Below are 26,662 nucleotides of genomic sequence, written 5' to 3' on the forward strand. Positions count from 1 at the left end.
AAATGACAAACACAGGCTGTATTTATAAGGATGTCATTTACTTCACTTTTTATTAAAATCACCAGCTACAAAATTGACGTTTTGCACATACTAGTCTTAAATAAGCAACTATGAGAAAATTACATTAGTCCTGAAATGAAACAATTATATTGTGCACCTGGGATGTGACAAGGGGTCAGAAACAACAGAAAAAATATGGAGATTAGATAAGGTACTCACATCACACTGGAAGGTTAACCTATACCTTTGAAGAAATTAGTGCGCATGTTGATCAGAAATCTATTTTCTACAAACATATGAAAAAAGTTCCAGTTTGCTCTCAATTAAAAACATTATAGTCACTAATGCTACAGAAAGGAACTGTGTTACTTCAGACTGACATGTGCCATAACTGTCACAGTATCTGGAAACAGAAAAATGCACTAAGAACACAGAGAGAAACAAGACAGTAACACTTTTTTTGATACTGGTGGTGTCACAAAACACCATGGATCAAATTCTTAGCTAATGAAAGGTGCCACAGCTTCTCCATGAACCAAAAATCAAGTTTTCATTGATAATCTGGACCGTAAACATAACATCCTGACACTGTATTCTGTCTTTCTCTCCAAGAGAAAAAAAAAAAAAAAAGAAGCAGTAACAGTTCTGTCTCACTCAAGAAGCAACAGCAATCATCCCATCCATCCAGTACCACTTGCATACTCTGCACTCCACCCAGAGTGACTGGGAGGCAAAAAATACCTTGCAGGCCCTGAATTTAATTATCCAAGATGATGATTGCTAGTAAAGCCAGAAGCACAAGGCAATAAATGTTTGATTTTTATATTTCTATCAACACAGGTTTGGCTTGAAGTCCAATGGATCACTATGATAGCACAAATATATTCTCTTTCAGGACACTGTTAAAGGCACCTGTCAGTTGCTTCAGGGTTACTCTTGCTCCTATCTACTGCTCTGATAGTGTGACCTCTTTGGTTATCATGACCTTGTTAAACTTTCCACACTATCATCTTGGAGATTGGAAGTAGGAATTTCACACAATGTTGGATCTAGTACAACCTAGCAAATGAAAACAAGGAAGTGTTGTTTAAAGACAGCTCTCAGGAGGACAGAAAACATTACAGCAGAAAGGTTCATATTGGTCAGCACTACCTCAAATACAGAATAAGAAGCAAACATCAAAACATTAAAGTAGGTGTTGATTACAAGGTGAAAGACATGGCTATTTGATTAGTTTGCTGCAAGAATTGCATACCAAGAAATAATTTTCAATCTTTATAAAATGGATCATTTTTATAGACTAAAACCAGATGAAAAGTATACTCTAATTCTTAACACAAAAAGACAAAGTGCAGAACTTAATTTTGCAACATAAGATTGACCAAAAAATGTTCAAGCTCTTCATATACTAAAATCACAGGAAGACCTTCTCTGATCACTACTACTGTAATTTTAGAGTCAAATTACAAATTATACACTGATAACATAAGATCAAGTAATCTCAAATCTATAGAATAATACAAACAGACAACGACAAATAAGTAATTTTGCTGTATTATTAATACATAATCAGCATGCATAAAAATACATAACTTTTGGGTAAAGATTTTTTTCTCTGTTATAATTTTAAAGTGCATCTAAAAGCTTCTAAATAAATCTTTACACTTTAAAAACAGAGGAAGGTGAACAGCAGTTCAGAAATGACAGGCAATTCCTGTTAACAAAGAGGTAAAATGTTCTAGGGGCTATTCCAATATTCTCAGCTCTGCTAAAGTGGTGCTGATATTTTGCGTGGGCAACACTGGCAAACACTGGCTGGACCCAATGACTGTATTTCATAGAATCATGAAATCCTGTAGGTTGGAAGGAACCTCAACAGGTCACCTAGTTCAACCTGCTCAAAGCAGGGTCAATATTGGTTACTCAGGGCTTTGTGCAGGAGGTTCCTGCAAACCTCCCAGGGTGATGACTGCACTGAGCCTTGTTCTATTGTCTGCCTGTGCTCACAGAGGAAAACCCAGGCAATCCACCTTGACGAACTGTTCATATAAGTTCACAATTTCTAGTCTTATCAGTTTAATTGCCAACAAAACTAAAATGTTGACAGAGTAGACAGAGTTTTAACTAGCATCTTAAGGCTCACTGAGCTAAATCCACTAACAGCAACTTCATAGGAATATTGCCTGCATATGTAAGTGACCAGTTTGAGCTAGACTCTGCACAGGCACCCAATAAATAGTTGCCTTCCCTGGGACACAGACACCATTTTCAGAAGCGCTCCCTTCCTGAGGAAACACTTCCCAGAATGGCAGCAATGGTGCACCAGCCTGCCCCCCAGGACTCATCAGCAAATACCTTCCTGTGAAGGGGTTTTCTACCTGCAAAGTTCTCAACATCAATCTGTAAAATGACACTTTCCAAAATACATGTCAAGCTTTTTACTACCTTTCACAAAATTGTGCCAGAATGCTGCTGCATTGCTCTCTCCGTAAATATCACACCTGAGCAGCACCTGATGCTGTGGAGCTTCAACTACAAGTCCTTAGCAAGAAGTTCAATTTCATCCAGCAAGAAGTCCATGTCCTCTCGGCTAACTTGCGGACTGATCACCACCTGACGGAAAAAGTTGACTTTGCCCTGGTGAGGCTGGTACCCAAGCATCATGCTGCCCTTCTTCATCATCCTCTCTTTAATTATAGGAGCAACCTGAAAGCAGAGACAACAAAAGGTTGATGTCACACTGAGAAACACAGCATATTTTGGCAGAAAATGTATTTTGTGACTCATAAAGTTTTATGAAGTGTCTGAGTTTTGCACCCCTTGCCTGTCTTCCCACTGCCTGTCCCAAGTAACAGCAAAGGTCAGGACTGCAGGTTTAGAGTCAGACTGTGCACTGACACCCTCAGGTTCTGAGACTCCTGAAAGAATAAGAGCAAGATCTAAAGCCCCAAGAGCCTGCTGCTTGAGGCATTCATCTGTGGCATGGGAAAGGCTGGGTTAAGGTTCTTAGTATTCCTGATTTAGATCAAAGGTTTGAACTCAGGAAGAACATCAGCCACAGCTGGTTAAAGGCAGGGTTAGTCTCTTTGTGCTAAGCATGACTTCTTGCCCTTGATGGCCCTTCTCCCACCACATCTGCAAAGCAGTTGTCCCTAGAGGACATTCTCCACTGAACCTCTGTGAAACTTAAGATGCCAAAGAAGTCAGTGTTGTGCAATATTAAGTGAGAAGGTCTGATCCTGGAGCTTGAGATTTCATCTCTAAGGTGTAAGCAGCATTTGGCTACACCACTCTTGTGCTGCATGGGATGAAATCTCATAAGTGTCTTACTGCAGAAAAAAAACACAAGTGAGACTGGCAGAGTCAGATCCTTATAGCTGAGCACTTGATCTCATCCCAACAGGGCTGTTAACTTTGACCAATTAATCTTGTGCTTAACGATAAGCATGTGAGTAGTTCTGCATACTCATGTTTGAAATTGGTCATAAGCTTAAATGCATTGCTGGATTAAGTACTGTATTCCTTGGAAGACAGAATTCAACACAAGTATTTTAACAGAAGCAATATTTTTAACAAGGTCTTGCATTTTAATATATTACTAGTAACATTAAGTTATTTCAGAATGGTGTGTTTCTTTCCTTCTTTTAATGACAGTTTGAACAAAGAAAACAGGTGTTAGCTCTAAAAGTTTGTGCCAGATACTACTGTCTGATTTGCAAAAGAAAAATGATGATGCTAACCTTACCTTAATAGCTTTATTCTTACATGGCATATTTTAGTTAGGCTAGTCCCATACAGTTTGCTTAGACAGAAACAGGTAAGGTTTCCAACGCTAACAGCCTAGCTTTCCCATACTTGTTTAGTGTTACATGTCTAAACTCCCATTGCTTCAAAATGCATATTGAATTCAGAGGAGTGTTTATGGTGCCAACTTAATTTACCTCTCTGATTTTGGTTTAACTTTATAATAAACCTAGGTTGCTTATTTAGTGTTTGCTTTTAAAACTACAAGAGTGATGGAGTCAAACTTCTAATTAAACTCCAGAGCGTGACATTAGCATAAATCGTTCTGCCTCAAGGTCACCATGAGCAGGTCACACCCTTGGTACCATAAAAGGCCACCACAGATGCTCATCCCAGCAGCACTGCTGCAGCAGGTGGGTCCAGCATGTGCCCATCATGCAGCAGTCATGCATGAATCACGTGACAACCACACGTCCAGCACATGTCCAGCACACACCCATCAAGCAACAAATACATGCTTGGTGCATGCCCATCACACTGCAATCACACACCTGGCACACACCCATCATGGGGCAATCACATGCCAATGACACTCCAGGCATGTGACAAACATGCACCCATCACATGGCAATCATGTACTGGGCATGTGGCGATCACATGCCCATCACACAGCAAACACGCCTGGCACAGCCCTGGATTCATTCACTACTGAATCCAATACAGAAAGAAAATCCTCATCCTTCACTTGTCATCCCCAACACATATTTCCAACATGGAAAGCCCATGCAGCCATAGGTGACTGTATGTGGGGTTGATGGCAGCCACTCCCATCCCCCTGCTTCCCCTTCCCTCCACCAGACAGACTTGCCTGAGCCAACACAGCAAAAATACCACCTCAGTGAACCAACCCAGCTCAGCCACCAACTGCAGCAGTGGCCAAGCCCCTGAAAACAGGCCATAGCAGCAGAGAAATAGCTGCCAGTTCCTCAGAACAGCTTCCCAACAGCCAATGGGCTTCTCTTACCTGCCAGAAACTAACATGAAAAAAGAGCACAGAGGTGACCTAGAATAGGATGGGCCTTTTCTACTTAGGAAAGGGCTTACAGTTACAAAACCAATGTGCCAAGGTGCAAACATTACTGTTCTGTAGCCACGTTACTGTTCTGTAACCAACAGGTGGAGGAGGACAGGTGCCTGGTTGCTGTGTGCTGGGTTTGTGATCGCTGCAGGATGGGTGCATGCCCAGCACGTGACTGCCACGTGATGGACGCATGGTGGGAGCATGACTATTGCATGATGGTTGCATGCTGAGTGTGTTCCAGGAGCATAACGGGCACATGATTGCTGTATGATGGACATATGGGTTGCACATGTTGGGCACATGGTTGTGTGTACCCATCGCATGTTTGCTGCGTGCTGCCCATGTGCTGCCCATGTGCTGGACTCACCTGCCACAGCAGTGTTAAGGGGATGAGTGCTTGCACTGGCACCATCCCAAGGACAGGGTTACCTCTCACAGTACCAAGGATGTGACCTGCTCATGGGGATCATGAGGCAGAACAAGAGAACTATCAAACCAGTGTTTTTTTGATTGGCTGGTTCTCTTCTAAATAAAAACTTGCATGTTCATTATTATTTCATATTTACCAAACTCTTTAAATTCATTTTTTCTTTCCTTCTGATAACTGTGTTACACTGTTAGCTTCTCTTCAGCTTTTGATCCTTGCTACCTCTCAGACTTTTTTATTAAACTGCTACCTGCACAGTTGTTCCTGAGGTTAAACAAGAGTGTAAAATTGAGGGAGTATCCTCAATTTTATCACCTTAGTCATTGATGAAAACATTGAATTGTATTTCAACCAGGACAGATCCGTGCAGCATCTTACTTTGTTTACTCATTCATTCTGTCCCAATGCTACTGAAATTCTTTTTTTTCCCATTGGTTACTTTTAAAAGTATTAATCTAGTTTGCTCGTGGGAATACTGTGCAAATCAATAACAAATTTAATTTATTTTAAAAAAATAGAATAAAATCGTCTCTGCTTCAGACCAAATATTCCGGACTGCACCCTCACCAGCCTGAAATAGCCGTGATGTTGTGACATTGTGCCCCAGAGAGGTGTTGTGCTGGGCACCATATACACACAGAAGAGAAAAAATTCCTCCACCTCTGTATTTGACAAGAACCACCAAGTGACTTCTGCTCATGGAATAAAGACACTACAACTGCAAGGGGAGAAGTGAATTCTTCTTAATATACTTTCTCAGACTGTTCTTTAAGATTCAAATCCCTATGGCGACTTTTAGCCTTTATTGATGTTCCATCAGAGTTATTTCATCTTTTGTATCACACTATTGATTCTCTTCATCTCAACACCTGGCGCTCCACAATTCATCATCCCAAAATGTGCAGTAGCACAAATGGAGACCATGAAAGCAAAAACATTTTCAGCTTCAGTAATTTGAGGACTGTAAATACACTGCATTTCAGTAGGTCTCTCATGGAAGGGAAAGGCAGATAAACCTCACTTTCATTATCTCATTTATTATCTCATTCATCCTCCACACTAATAACACTGTCCTCTTAATTTGAAGTGTGTCCACCCCTTTTGAAGTCAAAAAAACATATACTTTCCACTTCCCACTTTAAAGAAACAAAACACAAAACTGGCTTATGAGATTTCGACAGGATTATTTTGGAAAGATTTTCCATCAAGTATACTGCATGTTCTATTTGTTAAAGCAGTGCAGTCAGTGTAACAAAACTATCAGGAATCCTATCCATAGAAAGCAGCAAGGAACAGAAGTTATGCCCAAACCCTTAAGTACATGTCTTATGGAAGAACCATTAAATAATAAATGCATGCTAAGGCTTGGACTTGAGGAGCACAGGATATGACTGCTAATGCAAGGGAAAGGCAGCTACCATTTTGCAGCAGAAAAATTAGACCTATAAGAAACTAATTTACTAGTGAGGAGTTCAATGAGTTTAATTTCCACTGAAGTCAATGAGACCTGAGGATGCTCAAATATCAGAAAGAGCTGCACAGCCCCATTCAGGATAGGTTCCTCGGAAAGCAATTTAGTGAGAGTGAGATTGCTTCACCAGTCCAATTATTTTACTATGGAACTTACTTCAAATTGTAAATCTAATTCTTTATGTGGCCAGTCAGTGGAGCGGTCTCAGAATTTTAAGTGTAATACATCCTAAAACCTAAGTTCTCATCTCTCCTTTGCTCCCTTCACCTCTTCCTTCGCAACTGCTAGCCTCCCCTGCCAATCCATCCTGGAGGTTATTATATCAAACTCTCACTACAGCAGCATAATAGCTATCAGACAGGTCCTTCTTCCAAATAGGAAGGTGTGGAGGAGGTGCAGTGTGTGGAAGGCCATCCTGTAGCAGAGCTGCCCACACTGCACTGTGCAGGCAGAGACCCAGGGAACTGCTTTGCCTGAGCACATTGTGGGTGCATCCTCATCTCCCTGTGCAGACATAGACAGACGCTGTAACAGCTCATACTTCTCTTACTATGAATAGCAGAGGGTATTTTTTAAAATAGAGCAAAAATTACAGAGTAGTTTAGCTCCTTCTCTACCTATCTGAGTGACAGGATAATCTCTTCTCCCATTGTCAGCCAGCACTTAGCCACACTACGAACAATAGAAAGTTTTAGCCCTAAAGTTTAAGCTGTTTCTATCAAGAGTCCAGACCACAGCTGATCCTCATATATATTTACATCAAAGATGCCAGAATTCCTTCCCAGCGCATATACGCACACAGACCAGTGTGATAAGTAGCCAGGACCAGCTTGGACTCTACAGCTGAAGTATCTAGTGCACCAGGAGTACCAGGACAGCAATATATCTCCCTCTCCATATCTCAAGTATCCTTGAGAAGAGTGATGTTGAACAGTCATACCACAGGTCAATACTTTAAAACTACTGTGTTCCACTAATTGACTCATCAATGGCATTCAATCCAACTTTCTCCAACACTTTCAGAATTTCCACCAGGCTCAGGTCATGACAGCATAACACACTTCAGCAATCACCATTAAAGACTGACTCAACAACAGCTGAGCACATTCTCAGCAGGAGAATCATGTACCCAGTGTCTGCAAGAGCTAGTTCCCAAGTTTGGACAATAAAAATCCTTTCATAGGGCTTGATGAAACACCTATTTGAGATAACTTCCTCTTCTTTCAGCTAGCAAGGCCTCCAAAATCATTCTCACTATAGTCAAGCTATGTAATCCTGGTCCTTAAACTAAGAACAACCTGCTAGCACACAGGTTTCTTCTGTAAAGTGAAATCTCCAGAGCAGCTCTGTTAAATAGGTGATATTCCCACTCCATTAGTCAAGACTCAGTACTATGTTTTGGAATTCATTCACCGTAAACTGCCTCTTGTTGAACAGTATGGACACTTGTAAAAAGATTAGCTTGTAATGTTTATTTTAATAATAATAAAAAACAGTTGTAATAAGATAACCAGGTGCCTTTTTCAAATCACACAGTCCCATTAACTTGTAAAATACATGCCCCACTAACAGCAGCTTATAGTTCAATTCCTACACTTAGTCCAAAATAGCACATACTTTCTGATGTGAAGGAAGAGAAAACAGCAATGCAGCTCTTTGCACTGAACCCCCAACCCCAACTGCACTAGTGCTGCTGGGTTTGGATAGCCAAGTAAGTTATCTTACAGAGAAGCAGAATTTCCAAACAAATATGCTACCTTGTTCTTCTTGCTGAAATAAAGAAATAAGCACCTACTGCTTTTAATTAGCCTCTTCGTTTTCTGTGGTAACGTAGTCTCTGACAATTGCAATTAACAGATATGCTGAAAGTGCAAGAAAGCTCAGGTTGGATAACCAAAGAATAGCTTGCTGATAATGGAAGACCATGTCAACCTTGATTATAAATTTCTTTCTCTATGTCCTCCTTTAATCTGTAAGTGATCTCATTTTAGACCTAATTTAGTATTTTCAAACTGCCTCATCACAAATGATATTCTATGCCCCTGACACTGTACCTCTGTTACCCAAATGCTACCTGTACTGCCACCATTTTCACAAACTCTAGTTGTATTAGTCTAGTCATACCAGATGCTGGCATGTCACAACAGCTTTTCCAAACTGTAGGCTAGAGGCTATAAAATTTAAAAGCAACATTCTGTGAAGTTTTTAATTTAGATACTAAGGCAAAAGGAATGTGTTGCAAAATTGTTAACAATGCTGGGTAAAAATATTCTGCAAAGCAATGAGTTTATGAAAACATATTGCTTCAGGGAGAAAAAAAATGTGAATTTGACAAATAGCCTAAGATAGCATTAGCCAGAAAAATAAAACCAGAAAAGCCTAAAGTTTTTCTAAACTTTGGAAACAAAAATATTTTGAGTATTTGTTTCAAAACACTGTTTTCAATTAAAACTTAAATTCAATTGGAAATTGTCCTATTTTCATTGTAGTCTGTAGAAAAGGACTGAAGAAATTGAAACTAAGCAAAATTGCTTATTTTAGCTTGACTGAAAACAAACATTTTTCCTGGTCAAGTAAAACCAAGAATTGGTTCCAGTTTCTCAATTCAAAGGCCAAACCTTAAAATCCACTATTTGTACAATCATAAATATGTGGGATCAAAAGTGCTCACACTGCTTAACTAAAACATCTGTAGAATGTTTGGTCCCCAGAAGAGACAGAAACTATGAGAAAACTCATGGGACTGCCAGTCCTGCTGGCCAGACCTGTCTGGACATTCCATATGAACAGCTTTGAGTTGTGTGGATGACTCTAAACATGCTATCCCAGCAAGTACTACAAAGACAGAATGCCTACAAAAACTAGTGTTAGTACTGGCAACCGCTATCAGAAACATTTTTCTATATCTTCTGAACAGTTCTCAGGTCACTGAGCATCTATGCAACATAAAGCTGAAAAGCTATTTCAGCTGCTGGCAGCAACAGCTCCCCGTCACTGGGCCCCATTCTGCTTCTCCTGATGTTAATTCTCAAATTGCCATGGACTTCAATGAAAGCAGAATGCAATTATCTGAATTTCCTCCTTATGTGTCTGCTTCAGGTGACAGTCTGCAAACAGCCTTCTGCTTTTACTACAGAAAGCCACACTCACAGTAAATCAATAACCTTTCTAGGGATCCACAAAAGAAGGCTAACAGCATTGGAAGGACAGGAGCATATTAGTAGCTCAAAATATTTCTCTTCCTCAAATACAGCCTTGATGACTCCAAGGTATGGAATACTGAACTAGAAATTGGCAGAAGATCTGTAGCTAGAAGACCAAAAAAATTGCCATTTTGACAAAATGAAAAGATCACATTCTCATGATTTCACAGAAACGGAAAACACATTTTGTGTTCTTGTCTCAATTGTTCCTTGCAATGGAAGACAAGTTTATGCAGAACAGTCTCTCTCATCTGACCACAAAAAATCCATTTTGGTTCCCCCAGAGGGGGCAAACTTTCTTTTGGAAGTTCATGACTGTTACTTAGAAGGCAACTTATTGGCTATTCAAAGTCTGACAAATTATGTTTCCTGCAAGAAATGACCAGCTCGGATTCATGCATATTCATAAGAAAACAACTATTGCACAGCAATTGCCACAAAAAAAAAAGTAAATAAAACTGCAGTTCATGAAGTATTTGGACACAATTTTAAATGTTTACATATGGGCTATTAATTTCAGTGGGTCTTCACAATATTGTTTCTTATCTTGCTTAAATGATAGCACAGTGGTTCGAGTACTGGATACAGACTCAACAAATAGGACTGGTTCAAAACCTTGGCAGAGGGTGGGCAAATTACTACATCTCTTTTGGGTAATATGTTTCTTTTTCTCTTCACAGGAGGCATATAGCCCTTCAGGGCAGTTAAGTATTTACAGAATCATAGAGTCATCAAGGTTGGAGGAAACCTCTAAGATCATCGAGTCCAATCATTAGCTTACCACTCTGCTGTAACCCCTATGTTCATACATTCATGGGGGTTGGTCTCTTCTCCCAAGTAACAAGCAATAGGACAAGAGGAAATGGTCCCTAGTTGCACCAGAGGAGGTTTAGATGACATTAGGGACATTAGGGAAAATTTATTCACTGAAAGGGTTGTCAAGCATTGGAAGCAGTTGCCCAGGGAACTGGTTGAGTCACTATGCCTGAGAATATTTTAAAGCCATGTAGATGTGACACTTAGGGACATGGTTTAGTGATGGATTTGGCAGTGCTGGGTTAGTGGTTGGACTCAATTACCTTAAAGGTATTTTCCAATCTAAATGATTCTATGATTCTATCTATTGTAAATGGCCCTGATACAAGCGTACAGAGCACCCACAAGGTATGATATATGTATTAAATAATTTCTGTCTCAAATCAGTCTCAGATACCTGTCACAACATATCTGCTGCATTTCCCAGTGTGGCTGCAGAAGTTTGCTATCAATGATACCAGTCAGGATTAAGTAAGAACAGTAGTTGGCATTTTAATATCGATCATTGTACACAATACAAATGAACGAAAGACTTTCCTTAGTTGGCTATAATCACAAAATTAGCTCGATACTATGAACATTTGGAAGTAATAGTGCTTTCAACATATCTTAACACTGAGAAAGTATATCCTCCACTGTTAAATATCTTTTCTTGCCTTTTGTTGCAAGATCAGTTGCCGGCTTTAAAACAACAGGTTTTTTCCCTTTTGGTGATAATTAAAAACAAACTCAGACCATTTGTCAGCAACCAGGACAATCGAAATACCAAATATTTGCACACCCAATCACAGCTTTGTTCCTGTAGCCAAGGCACTCTGTAAAACCCAAACATGTTTTTCTTTTGTCTAGAATTTGTTCTGGGCCCACATCCCTAAGCCACTAATAACTTATTGCTGTACACTATTGCGCCAGTGTTCCCCTTGTGCCACACAAGGCAACAAAAGCAGAAATAAGTGCATTTGTCAAAAGAACAGTAACCACTTCCACATTCTTGAGAGCAACTAACATATCAAAGGAGAACAGATGCTGCAGTATTTTTGTCCCAATACTGATATTCTTTGTGCACCTTCAACTTGCACTCAGGGCTGCACAGTATGTCTACACTACCATATATTGTTCATCATCTTCTCATCCATTGCTTTTTGCCAGAACCCCACAAACCACTGAAAATAACCTGACTAATAGGAGATGGTGGTCTGGCTTCAGATTTTGATTCAGTTACTTATTTAGCTGGCCATTTATACAAGAAAAAACAGCCTTCAGACAAAAGCTTTTGCACTAAAATGATATTGGCATCTGAAAAGGAGGAGCCAGGACAGACAGCCCCCAGAACACAATCAGCACTTAAAGAAGTTCATGGGTTTATTTACTCACAGCTGAAGAGTACATTGGTGAACAACATGGTTTTCCAGGTGCACAGTCCCATGTCTGTGCACATGTGGCTTTTCAAGACAATTCACATGGAATTATTATTTTTCTGTCCTTTCTGTGTTTCTTTACCAAGGTCTTCTTAACAAGCCATGTGGAAAGTGCAGACATTAAGAAAACTCCAAAGGCTTGCAAGCACCACTTTGAATCCAACACTGATCTGTTTGACCAAGAGTTGAGCACTACTGGTTTTATAAAAATAATTATTTTTAAAGCTTTCATAGCAAACACAAGGCTCTTCTGTGCACCATTTTGTTAAGTACCCATTTTAGCAACTAGATTTTCCAGCCTTTTAACCCTGCCACAGACAAGCTCCCCTTTTCCATCCAGGATGTAAGGGTGGCTTTTCATCTTGAAAGGAAGACTAACTAACAAAAAAACCTATCCTTTTTGGTTCGTATGCACAGGGATGAGCTTCTGCTCTACTCCAATGGGGGAGTAAAGAAATCACAGTGCTATGCTGTCAGAGAATGGAAGAAAGGTTGCCTGGCTCAAAACAACCAGGTGGGAAAGCAGTGGAGGGAACAGGGCGAGCTCTGCATAGGTGGGACGGCGAGCTCGCTCTTTTTCTCATCTGTTTTCTCTTTTTCTCTCTTATCTTCTCCTTCTCAATATATAAACTGCAAGCCCCACTGACAAGTATCCCCTTAATGACTCTCTAAGTTTAATGCCTGGCTAAGGGCTTTGTTCCCTAAGCTGTGCTGAGTTAAAGTTTGCACTGTGTTTGAATGTTGTGAAGTTTACTGACTTACCTTTTGCTAAGTGTCTTATTCCACAATCATGACTCCAAGTTTACAAATAAAAACTATTTCTTGTTAAAACTCCTGACAATTGAGTTATTTCTCCCGCATAGCACTCAAAGTAATTCAAAATTACCTTCCCCTAAACGCACCGAGCATTAGAGATGCGAATGGCTGGGGCTGGGAGGAACACTTTACAATAGGAGACAATTACATTATATGGTGATAAAAGTTCAAAAACTCAACACGCTATAGTGTAGAAAAAGGAATGTCGCTTCTTTGAATGATTCCCAACTGTTTGAATGATTCCCAACTTCGAATGATTCCCAACTGTTAAGATCTTATTTACTAGTTGCACAAATGAGTTTCTGGCATAAGGTAGCAGCAACTTCGGTATTTGCATTACAGTGAGGATTAAAGAACAGTAATGCATATTTGTTCACATTGTTTATTCAGATCTAAAGAAAAATGAGTATTTCAACAGTACTAGATGTCTTCTGTGTCCTTCCTTCCCTTCCCCCCTTTAAAAACATCATACTGACTTTCTCAGAGGCTGCTTACAATGTCTGAGTGGGGGGATGGGGGAATGGGTCTGCGTCATGTGTAGCATGACCCAGACTGCTACCACAAAAATAAGGTGGCTGTCTAATCTGACCACCCAATTTAACAAAGGAAATTATCCCCTTTGCCCCTCCATACAGTGCAATACAAGTCTAATAACTGCCAGTTGTTAAAATTGTTTTTCCTACCTGAGACTCATCTGTGTAAGCCCCAATATGTCCATGAAATAATGGCCCCCAAACCCTACCACATGGAGCCCTATCAAAGTCAACACTTTTCCCATGTACATCTTGACCCAGGACAATCAGCACAGTGTTCACTCCAGCTCAGCCTTGCTCCTCTCCTCATTCCCAGTGAGCATGTTTTCCTTCCTTTTTATCCCCAACTTAAATCAAACATATGTTAGAAACCTCCGTGATTAATGCACGGACAACCAGGTAACTGAAAGAACAAAGCAGGATCCCTAGGGTTTCAAAATATGCAAATTTTATTGCAGTATGAAAGGGTGAAAAATTAAGGGAAAATAATGATTTACACCTACAAGTATTTGCAAACTAAAGAGTCAAAATATAGGTAATTATGAATAAAAACAGTCTTAGGTAAATAGAATTAGACTGTAGTCAATCCCTAGATAATTTAAGATCAGTTGAAAGGGGAACAGCAGACTGGGCACAAAATTTAGAATCTGTTTTGCAAGGATTTGTAACCTCAAAGGAATACACAGAATAAAAACTTTGCTAACCTCGGGCCTGCCCTACACTCCTAGAGATACAGCTCAGTATTTAGAGGCACAGATGAAATACTCTGATCCTGTACATCAAACTGCTTTGACACCCTTATTCATTCACCAGTCTGACCAGATATTCACTCTGGCCTGTAGCAAACGCTACAATTTCCTTTAGTGCCACAGCTACCTATAAATCGTACACAATTAGAAGGAAAATAAAATCAGGGTGAAATACTTGCACATTTTTGTCAGGTTTCTGCACCAGCATAGATATTCTTGTGAGAGAAAGAGAGAGAACAAGAACAATCTTTTGATCTTTGAAAGCAATCATGACCTGCTATATAAAATTTATCCATTAAAGTCTGCTAGATTTAACTTCCTTTATTGAGAAAGTTCTACAGAACTCAATAAATACAAATAATCTTCCTACAAAATTTTATAAAGTCTCAGATTGGTCAGTGTGCCTGGAAAAGACTCACCTACAGAAGTCTTGTCATTGAAGTCACAGGGAGTTTTATAGCTAAATTTGCCTGTGGTAGAGTTAGATGAAGCCATGTTTCCTTTTAACACTATTAAATTTCAAAGGAAGGTCTAAATACCTGCTGAATGGATATCAATCTCAAGAATTTCCTACTGCTTTTAGAGGAACTCTTCTCAGTTATAAGAAATTTTGTTAGACTTGTAGATATTTCTGATCATACTGACCCCCCCTTTGGAGAATGACAAGAAATCCCTCCCTCATAGGCATGAAAAAGAAACCTATCCCATCTCATTCCTCTTGAAACGCCTACAGTTAGAAAGGAATCTGTGCTTAAATATTTGAAGCACAAAATCAAATCTCAGGTCCTAGAAAGACCTTTGTATCTCACTACGCATGAAGGAGCAGGATTTCCTCCCACTCATTCCCTACAAATATTTTTTGACACCACTCACAACATCACACATATATAAAAACTGCTTAATTGAGTAGATGATGCAAGCTATATACTTTTTCTGTGGCATTACTAGTAACTGATTTTTTTCTGAACATTTCTGAAATTTCTTATCGAGCAACAGTAAGGAAGGGCAGTTTTACATGAAGAAAGGTCAGTTTAGGGCCCAACCCTTTTTTCCCCTATCTGAAGATTCAATGTTTACCTTCAGTTTCTTAAAGAAGCGTTTGATGCAGCAGGAGGGAAGTACAGCTCTCTTCTCCTCCTACTGAAGTTGGTGATAGGAAACAGAAGAATGCTAACATAAGTAGATATTCATTTAAGTGGAGGCAAGCTTAAGATTTATTGACCTGAGAGCAAGAGGTCAATATTTATTCAGAGAACAATAAATCTTGATACCTGGTTCTAACAGATGTTAATCCAATGTATTATTAAATCCATCCCATTAAAGCTAATTAGATTGTGTCTCCTCGTGAGCCTTGTTGCCAATAGTCATTAGTATTGCATGGGTCATAATTACTGTGCTTTCATAATTAAATCATATAATTTCCAATAAAATTAAATATATGGGGATAGAAATACTTATTTTTCTCTAACATGACTATATTACTGTACATTTCATTGGGTTCTTCCTTTATGCTGCTGTAGACCTTCCTTACATTCTTCTGCCAAGACCAGCACAGCTAAGGAATCAAACCCTCTGTTTGAACTACACCATTTTTAAAACTTTCTCATTTGTCTTAAAAACCTGATACTCTTAAAGCCTCATCCATCTACTATTCATGCATTAGGCAAGTAAGGAGTAGGGACACAAATTAATAAGTAGCTGCTGTCAGGGAGAAGAAAGAGAAAAGGAAAAAGAGTCGTAGTCCTAAGTGAAAAAAATACTTCTATTTTGGAGTTGTACAGTGCTTTTCATCCTTGCATTTCAATGTATTTTAGAGATAAGAGGAAATACTATTATCGCCGCCTTAATCTCTGAAAGGAACTGAGGCACACAGAAAGGAAATAATGACCGAGATCTTAATCACAACTCTATGCCAATGCTAGACATCTTTCAGGTACCTTAGTGAATCAGTGAGCAGGACCGGGTACTTTTAGTGCAAATTCGCCTTGCAAATACTCTTGCAGAATACACACAAACTCATTCCATTTGGGTCGAATGGTTTTTCTTCCTGCAGTCATGCAGCATCAGGATGCAATGCAGAGTGCCCCACTTCCAGTGTAATGTCAGCTCCTCCAATGGTTAGCACTCCATGCACTCACAGAGTGCACCTAGAGCTGCTGACTGGTGTGAGCTTGGTTCACTGTTGGTGAAGTCTTAGTGAGGACACAAGGGAATAACAGAAAATCAAATCCTGGTCACTCCATCTTCTTTACACCACACACATCAGTAATACAGATGACAATTCCCAAGTTCCAGCTCTGTATATTGACTTATACTGATCCTTGACAGTATTTTTCCTTCAGGACCGGCACTGTTTACAGACTGTAGTTGCTTATTTTTGTACAAGTCTCACACATAAGGGGAGTAATAGCTTGAGAGGAAGTGTTAGGTGCATTGAACTGTTTAACATGTGTTACCCAGAGACACAGCCTCCAGCACTCAAGATAAAATGTGGAAAGCAGGATTCAACTCCCATCATTTGAGCAGTCTAAAAGTTAGGCATTTAGCTTAAGCTAGTCATCTAGGCTTTGCCTTTAATTAACAGAGAAAAAGAGGCACCTCTAGAGAGTGATTCACCTCATCCTAGAGTAAGATAGGCCCCAAGATAGATGGTCTTAATTTGGAAAAGCTTCTCTCCTCCTCCACACAGGCTTCAGTGGAAGACCTCTGTCTAAGTTTTAGATGGCTAAAGCAACATAAGATGAAGTCTATATAGACAGTTTATCTTGAATCAAAGATATCTAAAATCCATGTTCTTCTGCTGTTTCTAGGCTATGGAACTGTTGGATAAGCCCAAAAGCTTCACTGGTCACAGTGCAGAGGAAGGAGATCCAGAGAACAAGCAGAATCAAGGGGAACCAATGTACCTCCATGACTAACATGCCGAATGTTCATTAGGTGATGTAATTAAAGGCTAACCACAGAGAACACAAAGACTCAGCAAAGATCAAAGAAACAACAACACACAGAGGAACCCTAATAATTTGATCAGTGTAAATGAAGCACATCACATTGACTACTCCTCTGACTAACAGAAAAGGATATTTTCCTCTAGCATAAAACACACAAATTAAAAACTCAGAGGAATTCTAGGTGAGGGGTACAGTACTTCCTATGGGATGTAGAGGGAATAAAATTCTGGGACTGTAGAAAATGTGTTATGCAATGCTTAGGTGAAGGACCAAAGGTGTGGACAGAGAGCGGTCAAGAAGGACAGGGGAGGAACAAACTGGGGAAAAGCCCGTGCAGTGCTACAGACTGGCTGGAAAGCAGCACAGCAGAATAGGACCTGTGGGTACTCATTGACAGCCAGCTGACCATGAGCCAGCAGTGTGCCCAGGTGGCCAAGAAGACCAATGGCATCCTGGCTTGTATCAAGAATAGTGTGGCCAGTCAGAACAGGGAAGTGATTGTTCCCCTGTACTCAGCACTGGTGAGGCTGCACCTCGAGTACTGTGTCCAGTTCTGGGCCCATTACTGCAAGAAGACATTGAGGTGCTGGAATGAGTCCAGAGAAGGGCAATGAAGCTGATGAAGGATCTGGAGAGCAAGTCATATGAGTAGTATCTGAGGGAGCTGAGGTTATTTAGCATGGAAAAAGAGGTTCAGGGGTGACCTTATCACTCTCTACAACTACCTGAAAGAAGCTTGTAGCCAGGTGGGGGTTGGTCTCTTCTCCCAGGCAACTAGCAACAAGACAAGAGGACACAGCCTCAAGCTGCAATAGAGGAGGTTCAGGTTGGACATCAGGAAGAATTTCTTCACAGAAAGGGTTCTTAAACATTGGAATGGACTGTCCAGAGAGGTGGTGGAGTCACCATCTCTGGAGGTACCTGAGATAGAACTGTATGTGGGAAATGGACTGTGAGGTGGTGGAGTCACCATCTCTGGAGGTACCTGAGATAGAACTGTATGTGGGACTTAGTGCCATGGTCTAATTGACAAGGTGGTGATCAGTCCAAGACATGACTCAATGATCTCAAATATCTTTTCCAACCTAATTGATTTTGTGATTCCATGTGAAAATAGAGATAAAATAAGATTAACAGGGCAGTTGGATACAAACAGGCTGATGGTCAGTACACTCACCTAGCTGACTGAGATAGAACTGTATGTGGGACTTAGTGCCATGGTCTAATTGACAAGGTGGTGATCAGTCCAAGACATGACTCAATGATCTCAAATATCTTTTCCAACCTAATTGATTTTGTGATTCCATGTGAAAATAGAGATAAAATAAGATTAACAGGGCAGTTGGATACAAACAGGCTGATGGTCAGTACACTCACCTAGCTGAATCCTGAACTTAATCACTGCAGGCTATCCTTTGTTCTTATTAAACCTTTTTTCTTTCTTCTGTGTGGGTGTGTGAACACTAGTGAACTTAAAGATCAACAAGCAGGATAGGAGGTCTGAATACCTGCAACTAAGATGTCAGCAACTGGATACACTCAATTTCTCAGATCGGCTACCAGGGGACAGTAATATGCATATATTTCAAGATTTCAGTCCCTATCAGCTGAAGAGAATTTGGTTGTTCATACTGTTCATGTCTCTATCCCTGTTAGATGCATTTATGGGGATGCCAGTAAAGGCACAGCTCTCTGTGTTATCTGTGCAGGCAGCTGTTTGTATATCATGCATTTTGTGTTTGTATGTGCATGCACACACATGTGCACCTACTGGAATATGTGTACTCACTGGACTTCAGGACAGGAAACCATATTGGTCTCACACCTATTGGGCTGGAAAAGGAGGAATGCTACTGGGTCCTGAAGTAAGCCACCTTCTGACATTGTACCGAATCACCACTGCTCTGAAGTCTTTTCTGTCGCTGGCAATCCAACCCAAACCATTTTATGATTCTGTGATTTTCACTGAAATGCGAGGGACATGTGCTTTGAATCATTTTCTATATATAAGAAATCATTTGTGTTTGATCCCAGGAGCATCCCTTTGGTCCCACAAATGAGTACTGATCATTAGAAAACTCTGGGGTGGAAGTTCATCTGGTATGAACTTGAAATGGAACTTCAGACTAGAATTAAATCCACATATGTTTGTATCTCATTATCCTATCGTATGTAAAGTTTTCTAAGATCAAAACCTTAAAATGCACAGAACGAGACAATGTGAGGTTTGCATTTCTGATGCTGTTTGAGGAAGAGCCATCTTTAACCAAGAACAGTTGTAAGAATACGTGCTAACACCATACTAAGGGTGTGCCTCAGCTCTCTTGATGCTATTTCCCTTCAATGTTCAGAGCCAGTTTTTCTAAATTTAGCGCATACAAATTCCTTTGGTGCACTGCTGCCAAGCTGACCATGTGTACATGCAAAGATCAATTGTATGCACAGACTATTTGCATATGCTACATGCATGCAAGCATATACATGCAGCTGTGTAGGACCAATTTAAAACGAAACTCAGACTTGCAGCGGACTCCTCCAAAACACACAAACACCAAAAAACAAGCCAAAGAAAAAAACTTCATCTTGTATGTGACACAACCTCCAGCTCCCCAACATGCTACATAGCAAATGTCTCTCTGCATCTAGCATGGCTAAAGGCTACTGCCCTCCTACAAGCTTCAAGCTGTTGTTATTTCACTTCCCTCAGATGATTCTCATTATAAGTGGGATGAGCTCTGAGTGAAAAAGTCAGTGTATGAATCATATCACCAACTCAGTTGTCTGGAATCTTGCTTTTCCATGCATTTCCTCATTGCTACATGGATCATCAGTGTAAAACATGTTGTAAGTGCCTCAAATTTCCTTCTGCGCTATTAACCCTACACTTGCCTGTGAGCAGATACTATTTACTGTTATCCAGCTTCCTAACTACTAATGATCCATGCTTCACTACCTGCCTCACAGAAGTTGCAGAGTTACTAACATACACATTGAGGTTAAATCCAAGGGGGGTGTCTTTATCCAGTTTCTCAGCATTGAGTGCCTGTGTTCTGCTCAGTAAAAAACAAACAACAAAACACAACCAGATTCTCAGTTCAAGCCTAATTTAAACCATGCACCATCAAATCTCATCCATCTTTCCACACATGAAGGTGGCTCCACAGTACTGTATCTTTTGCCATAGCCATCACCTGTGGAACCTCCTCCCACACTGGAGCAGCATGAAGGTTTTTTCCATCCACTTTTAACCTTGCTAGAGGAAGGATGCATGCATGCAAGTGGCTCTGAGCACCAGTCAGGAGAAGGTTTCTGCTGCCTTACTTACAGGCATACAGAGAGGACAAACAAAAAGTAGTTCTCAGTTATTAACATTTACTGTTCATGTGACACTTTCCTTCTTTCAACTGTTTATTTGAACTACGCTGTTGGCCTATAATAGCTACAGTACATTCCAGTGTATTGTACAATGGCATCTTACAGTCCTGTGTGTTGTACATTTCTCTTCTACAATCTAAACACAGAAATGTTGATATTTTCTACCTACCATTGCTCTACACGGTACAGTATTAGATTTCCCCATGTCCATAATCAGTCTAAGTCCATCTATCAGCCTCCATCCCTGAATACTATATACCTTGGGTTTTTTTAATAAAAGGAATATTTTGACTGATTCTCTTCAGTGGAATGCATTTTCCAGTTACAGAATCCAAAATACATCCTGCAATCTTTCTCTTTGAAGCCAGTAGTATTCTCAAGGTACAGGATTAGAGCAGGTTTTATAATTCCAGGGTGAGCAATACAGAAATGGTTTCCCCTTGGTCGGTTTTATTTTATAAAATTCTGTAATCATGTTTTCAAGAGTAGCAGTCCCCCTTTTCCATGACTACCTTGTATTAACCGACAGGAATCGACCTGTACATTCAGAGACTGAGTTCCAGTGCATAGCCAGTATATTTGAATTCCTATATTCTGGAAACAACACTAACCCCAGCTTGAAGCTATGGAATATCTGATGAATACTTCATGATTTTACAGACAGAGGCACCTCTGATGTGTTTAGCAAATAACTGGTTTTAAAATCACAGTTCCAATAGGATATATAAATTTAGCAGCACCACTAAACACTTTCATTTCTACCCTAATCTTTCAGAGGATTCTACTAAATAGATTAATCATTCATGGACAGCAAAAAAAGTTTAAAAGCTTGACAGGCTAAACGGTCAGTCTCATGTGCTTTCATTTTCCACTGTCAGCTGTGACTTTGGGAAGTAGAGAGCTCACAATTTGGGCTGCTTTTGATCACCATCTAGTGCGTGAATTAAAGAACTGCACAGATTTAAGGAGCGACTTACCGATTTAAAGTTGAGCAGCAGTAGGATTAACAGTTCTTTTCATCATCTCTAGAAGACCTCAAATAGGCTTAGCAAACTTGAAAAAGTTGAAATTTCCAGATGCCCCTAGCTGCCTAATGAAACTCAGATGTTTCATGATGACACTGTATTCTAGTAGTCTCTGACTACGATGGTCTTAGGGATATAAAGAAAGCAAGACCTGCATAACGAAGCACTATCTTTTTCAGGCCAAGCTACTTAAGTCAGAAAGAGCAACATGGTTTCAGGCAAGGAGTCCTTTCATCAAGTCTCTGTCTTTTCCAGGTGTCTAAATGCTACACTCATCTCATTATTTTCTGATTTTTTTGTCAAGCTAGTTAGAAATACTATTTGCAAAATTTTTCACTTAAAAAATTGTGTGTGTTGTTATAACCAAAACCCACATACAATGGGGACTTCAAGGCCAGTAAATAAGTACCGCAACTGGACAGAGGAAATGCCACCACTACCACTGGGGATGAGGGGATGAAATTCTCTGTCAGCTTTAGGCTTTGATCATTGCAGATGACTCAGGACAACACGGACTATGCTTTCCAACAGCACTGGCCAATGGCAGAAGGCCAATTCTTGGCTAGTAGCTTTCCTTTCAGAAAGCATGCTGCGACTCAACACACAGAAACTCAATATCTTTGCACTGAGGAAATGACTTAAAGAGATTAAAACAAAACAGAAAACACATCTTTTACTAAAACAGGCTCATAACACTTCAATATTAAATAATACCTCTGAGAATTTTCATCAAAGATTAGCAGAAGTTTCAGGAAACACTTGGAAGAAGCCTTTGCCTGTAGACAGCAGAACAGCTTTCTTTTTAAGGGAAAAAATATCACCTTCCTCCCATTTTCTTAAGAGGCCAGGTCAAGGAGCAGTACAAAGATACTTTGATATCATGCCTTACCAGCAGTCTATAGTCACTGTTATACAATATCCACCCATGGTAATATCCTCATACAGCAAAACTAGCCACAAAGAATGTCTTTAGTTATCCATCCACATCTGAAATTCAGACCATCAGCTGAATTGTCACTCAGGGAAAAAACAAACAAACAACAATACTCAGCTACTGTTAAATCTGTATACTAACTCCCCAAATATTACTGGGTTCACACCCCAAATCCCTAGGAAGAACTGTAAAATCTTTACAAGAAGTTTCATATTTTACTAGACAGTGATCTCTCCATTATAATTATTCAATATATCGTATTCAAAATAACTATTTAGTCTAAACCTTGTAAAGCAATACATGATTTAATACAAAGGATTGGGAAAAAAAAAAGAAAAGAAAGAAAAGGCTAGTGCTGCCTGGAAAGTAGGAGATAACTCACATTTGCTGTAGTTTATTCTTTAACAGCTCGTGCCTTCAAAACAGAGCTGGCAGTGTTACTGAGGAAATTATGTTGATTTAAAAACTGGAAGAAATTTCCTCCCCTCCTCAAACACAGGTTTTTGTCGTTTTTTTTTCCCTGACTGCACCAAATAGACATTAACAGCCTGTGCACTAATTAGCAGTTCCAACATATTGCTGTTGTTCTGGTGCCCCCCAATGGTCACCTGCTTTTACTACTACCTGCGGCTCATAAACCTCTTGGAAAAGCTGTGCTCCAGGTGTGACCCGCAAGAGCACATGTAGCTCTTCAGCCGGCTGGACCCAAGCTCTGAGCCCTGACACAGCTATCGACACTGCAGAGTGCCCATCCGTGTTATCCAGAGCTGGACATCCAGGGCAGGTCCTCCAGCCAGGTACTAGCCACCATACCTAACCACTTCCAGCACTTTGGCAGCCTCAGCAGTGAACTGTCCAGGTTAGCACAACTGCCTCATAGCTACTTTTGATTTCAAAAATTAACCTGATTCATGAGCACAGATGCTACATAGAATCATAGAATAGTTTGGGTTAACATTTCAAGGTCATCTTATCCAACCCCCCTGCAATGAACAGGGACATCTTCAACTACATCAGGCTGCTCAGAGCCCCATCCAACCTGAACTTGAATGTTTCCAGGGATTGGATGCCTGTAGAAATCTACATTGTATTAATCAAATTGAGGCTAAGACAAATGCATAACCAATACTGGCTGTGTCTTCCCTCCCTTCCTCAGCCACCACATCCCATTACCACACACTGACCTAGCACATCCACAGTCCCCATCTCAATACAGCAATCAGTTTTGCACACCCTGTCCCAACTCACCAGCAGGGGTGATGTGGACCCAGTATGATACATCTTCATTTCCAACCATATTGTGGCACAGAGAAATTACTCATTGGTCTATAAATCAACACTTCCCCCTGTGAACTGGTCACAACCTGACTATACTCACTGCAGCCTAAGGAAAAGGACGGTCGCAATCACCAAGTGTTTCAGAAGACTTAATTTCCAAAAACCTTCAGGTGGAAAAGATAGATGAAAGCTTAAAGCTCTTTAAGAAGAGATTAGATGGCCAAAAGCTGCAATCCTTCAATCAAGAAAGAAGACAGCTTTATCTAAAAGCCCATTCTGGTTTATTGGCAAAGGGAAGATAGCAAAGCAATATTTAACAAGTTGAAAGAGGGAAGCAGATCAGATAGCAATCAATACAAATGTGACATGAAGAAAATTTATCAGAAGGAAAAGAAAACCTTGATTGGCAGGACTAAGGAAAGAAGAAACAGTTTAGTATGTACATTAGAGATGACTGAAGCCCTACCTATCATTAAAAATGCAGGCAAGGCAGAAGAGCTCAATAGGCTTTCAATTTGTTTTGGGAGGGATTCCTACCACAAATCTGATGAACTTTCTGAGCCATCAGCAGCAATCAGGAAAGATCTTCTGAAGGCAAATTTTTAGATTTACAGGTCTGGATGGCTGATACACAAGATTAAAAATGGCACACAAGCTGTAGATCATTTTTTAGGATACCATGGAAATTTCAGGAAACAAGACCCAGTATTAGAAGCGGTAAGGAGATAGACCTAATGAAATAAGGATGCTTAAGTCAGTAGGAACATAAAGTTAAAAAAAGAAACACTCATATGGGATTGAATTTATAATAAATTAAAGGGTAAGAATACATGGTTGCACTGGTTTCATAGTAATTTAAAAATTGACAGAAGCAGGTTCAAAATGTAATCTTTTGTGTTCAGCTACATTTATATCTTTGCCAAACACCAATTTTTGGGTCAGCCCACCTTCATCATTTTGCTGATATTACAAGGTTTCTTGATAATTTACTTGCACTTAGAGCATTAATAAGAAAGCCTTACACAAGCCATTTAGATGAAAAATAGCAGGAACAATTCACACAGGAACAGCACAAAAAATTCGGTCCACACAATAGCAACACAGTAGAACTAAGCAAGATTTGAATAACTAGCATATCTCCACATAGGAAAAATAGGGCATCAATCAAACATTGCTGCTAGTGAGGATCCGCAGAGATAAGGATTTACCTTGATGCTGATCCTCACTGTTGGTTTTCTGAAAGTCAATAAATGACAGCTGATATCATTTGCAAGTGAGAGACTCGCAGAGGGAAAAAAGAATGAGGAAGACAAGCCAATGCACAGACCTCGAGTGCTCAAACTCACTCTAACAATGACTTTTTAATACAGTCAAAAGTTAAGTTGCGCATATAAGAAAAAAACATACACAACTCAAAATGGATGACAATCCTAAAAGCAGTGACTGAAAAGACTGTAGCGGTTAACAATAAAACAAAATTCATATGAGCTTCCAGGTCACATGTCAGAAACCAAAAATCTTTCCTGGCAAGCAACTGACTTCTCTGCAATTGTTTTCACTCTACACCCAAGCCAAAATCAGCTTTAAAATGTTTTGTCAAGAGGCAGACTACAAAGTTTTGGAATTAGGTCATTTATGCAGATGCTTTAAAACAGTCAGGGCTGCTCTCAAACACAAATCCCCAGACCCTACAACCACTGGCTAATCTGGGATGTCAGTCTGTTTTCCATAGGCCAATGGGAGGAAAAAAAAACCCCAAACCAAGATGTCTTGAGAATTTATTTTGTTCTCAAAATAGTCATTTATACACACAAGAAAACCTTTCATTTCAGCATTCATCATCTAATATATATACATTTTACAAAGTCTCCTAAGAAATATAGTAGAACATAAAAGTTAACATAACCTGTAATTTTATAAACAAGTGCTCAAGCATTAAGCAGGCAATTCTATCTCCCCATACAGTAGAAGTGCTGGCAAACCATACATGGTTCAGATTAAAAAAAAAAAAAATTTAAAAAAAGGGAAAATACATGGTTCAGATTTAAAAAAAAAAAAATTTAAAAAAAGGGAAAGATGATGATGACAGCCACACAAACTATTCAATGGCTAATGAAGACTTAAAGATGTGAATCTATTGAGTTTACAAATAAAAGAATGAGAGGTGACTTGATGATAGCTTATCAGTATGTGAAAAGGGAAAAATCAATTAGAGATGGCTATTTTAGTATGGAAAGGCATTTTTTCAACCACCGTTTTTCCTTGCTTCTCATTTTGTACAGGAAGGCTAATTAGCCATTGAAAGAAGGTGCCAAGGAAAATGGTAGTTTAACCATTCCTTGATGTTCACCAGTCAAGAATAGATGCCTTTCTAGAAGACTTCTAGAAGTACAAAAGTCACTGGGCTACCCAGAGAGAAGTCCCCCAGATAAAGAGCTGGCCAAGTAATTCTTTCTGTCCTTAAGTTCTTTTTGATCATAGGCTTTAGGTTTATGGCTAGCTGCAAACCAGATGCAAACATGTAAATTAGTTTATTCACTTATTTTCAAAGTCACATGCAGCAACCCAAAGCTTGTTAAACAATGGGTAATACATTCCTGTCTGGCAGGCACGATTCAGTTTATATGTACTTTCAAGGAGACAAAAAGGTACAGCCAGCTGATGCCTTCCCACAGACCTCTGGAGTGACTGCAATTGGCACATCTGGTTTGCCCAAAAGAAGGAAATGGGAGAGGAATGGCATCCTCTGTTCAGGTGCATCCCTGGTCTGTTCAGAGAGTGAGAGCACAAACACTGCACGGGTAAAGAGCTGCAAGAAGCAGAGTGGGAAAGGACAATGAA

General features: G+C 39.8%; 1 protein-coding gene across 1 annotated transcript in view; it reads right to left on the reverse strand.

Moving 5' to 3' along the window:
- Positions 1 to 2,532: 2,532 nt before the first annotated feature.
- Positions 2,533 to 26,662, reverse strand: part of GADL1 (glutamate decarboxylase-like 1) — a gene marked incomplete at its 5' end in the record, with an annotated part of 64,424 nt that continues 40,294 nt past the window's right edge. The window contains one exon of the mRNA XM_009076062.1: positions 2,533 to 2,706. Coding sequence (XP_009074310.1) covers positions 2,533 to 2,706 — 174 coding nt within the window. The remainder of the gene's footprint in view (positions 2,707 to 26,662) is intronic.

Source organism: Acanthisitta chloris, unplaced genomic scaffold, assembly GCF_000695815.1.
Source record: "Acanthisitta chloris isolate BGI_N310 unplaced genomic scaffold, ASM69581v1 scaffold2566, whole genome shotgun sequence".
NCBI lineage: Eukaryota > Metazoa > Chordata > Aves > Passeriformes > Acanthisittidae > Acanthisitta > Acanthisitta chloris.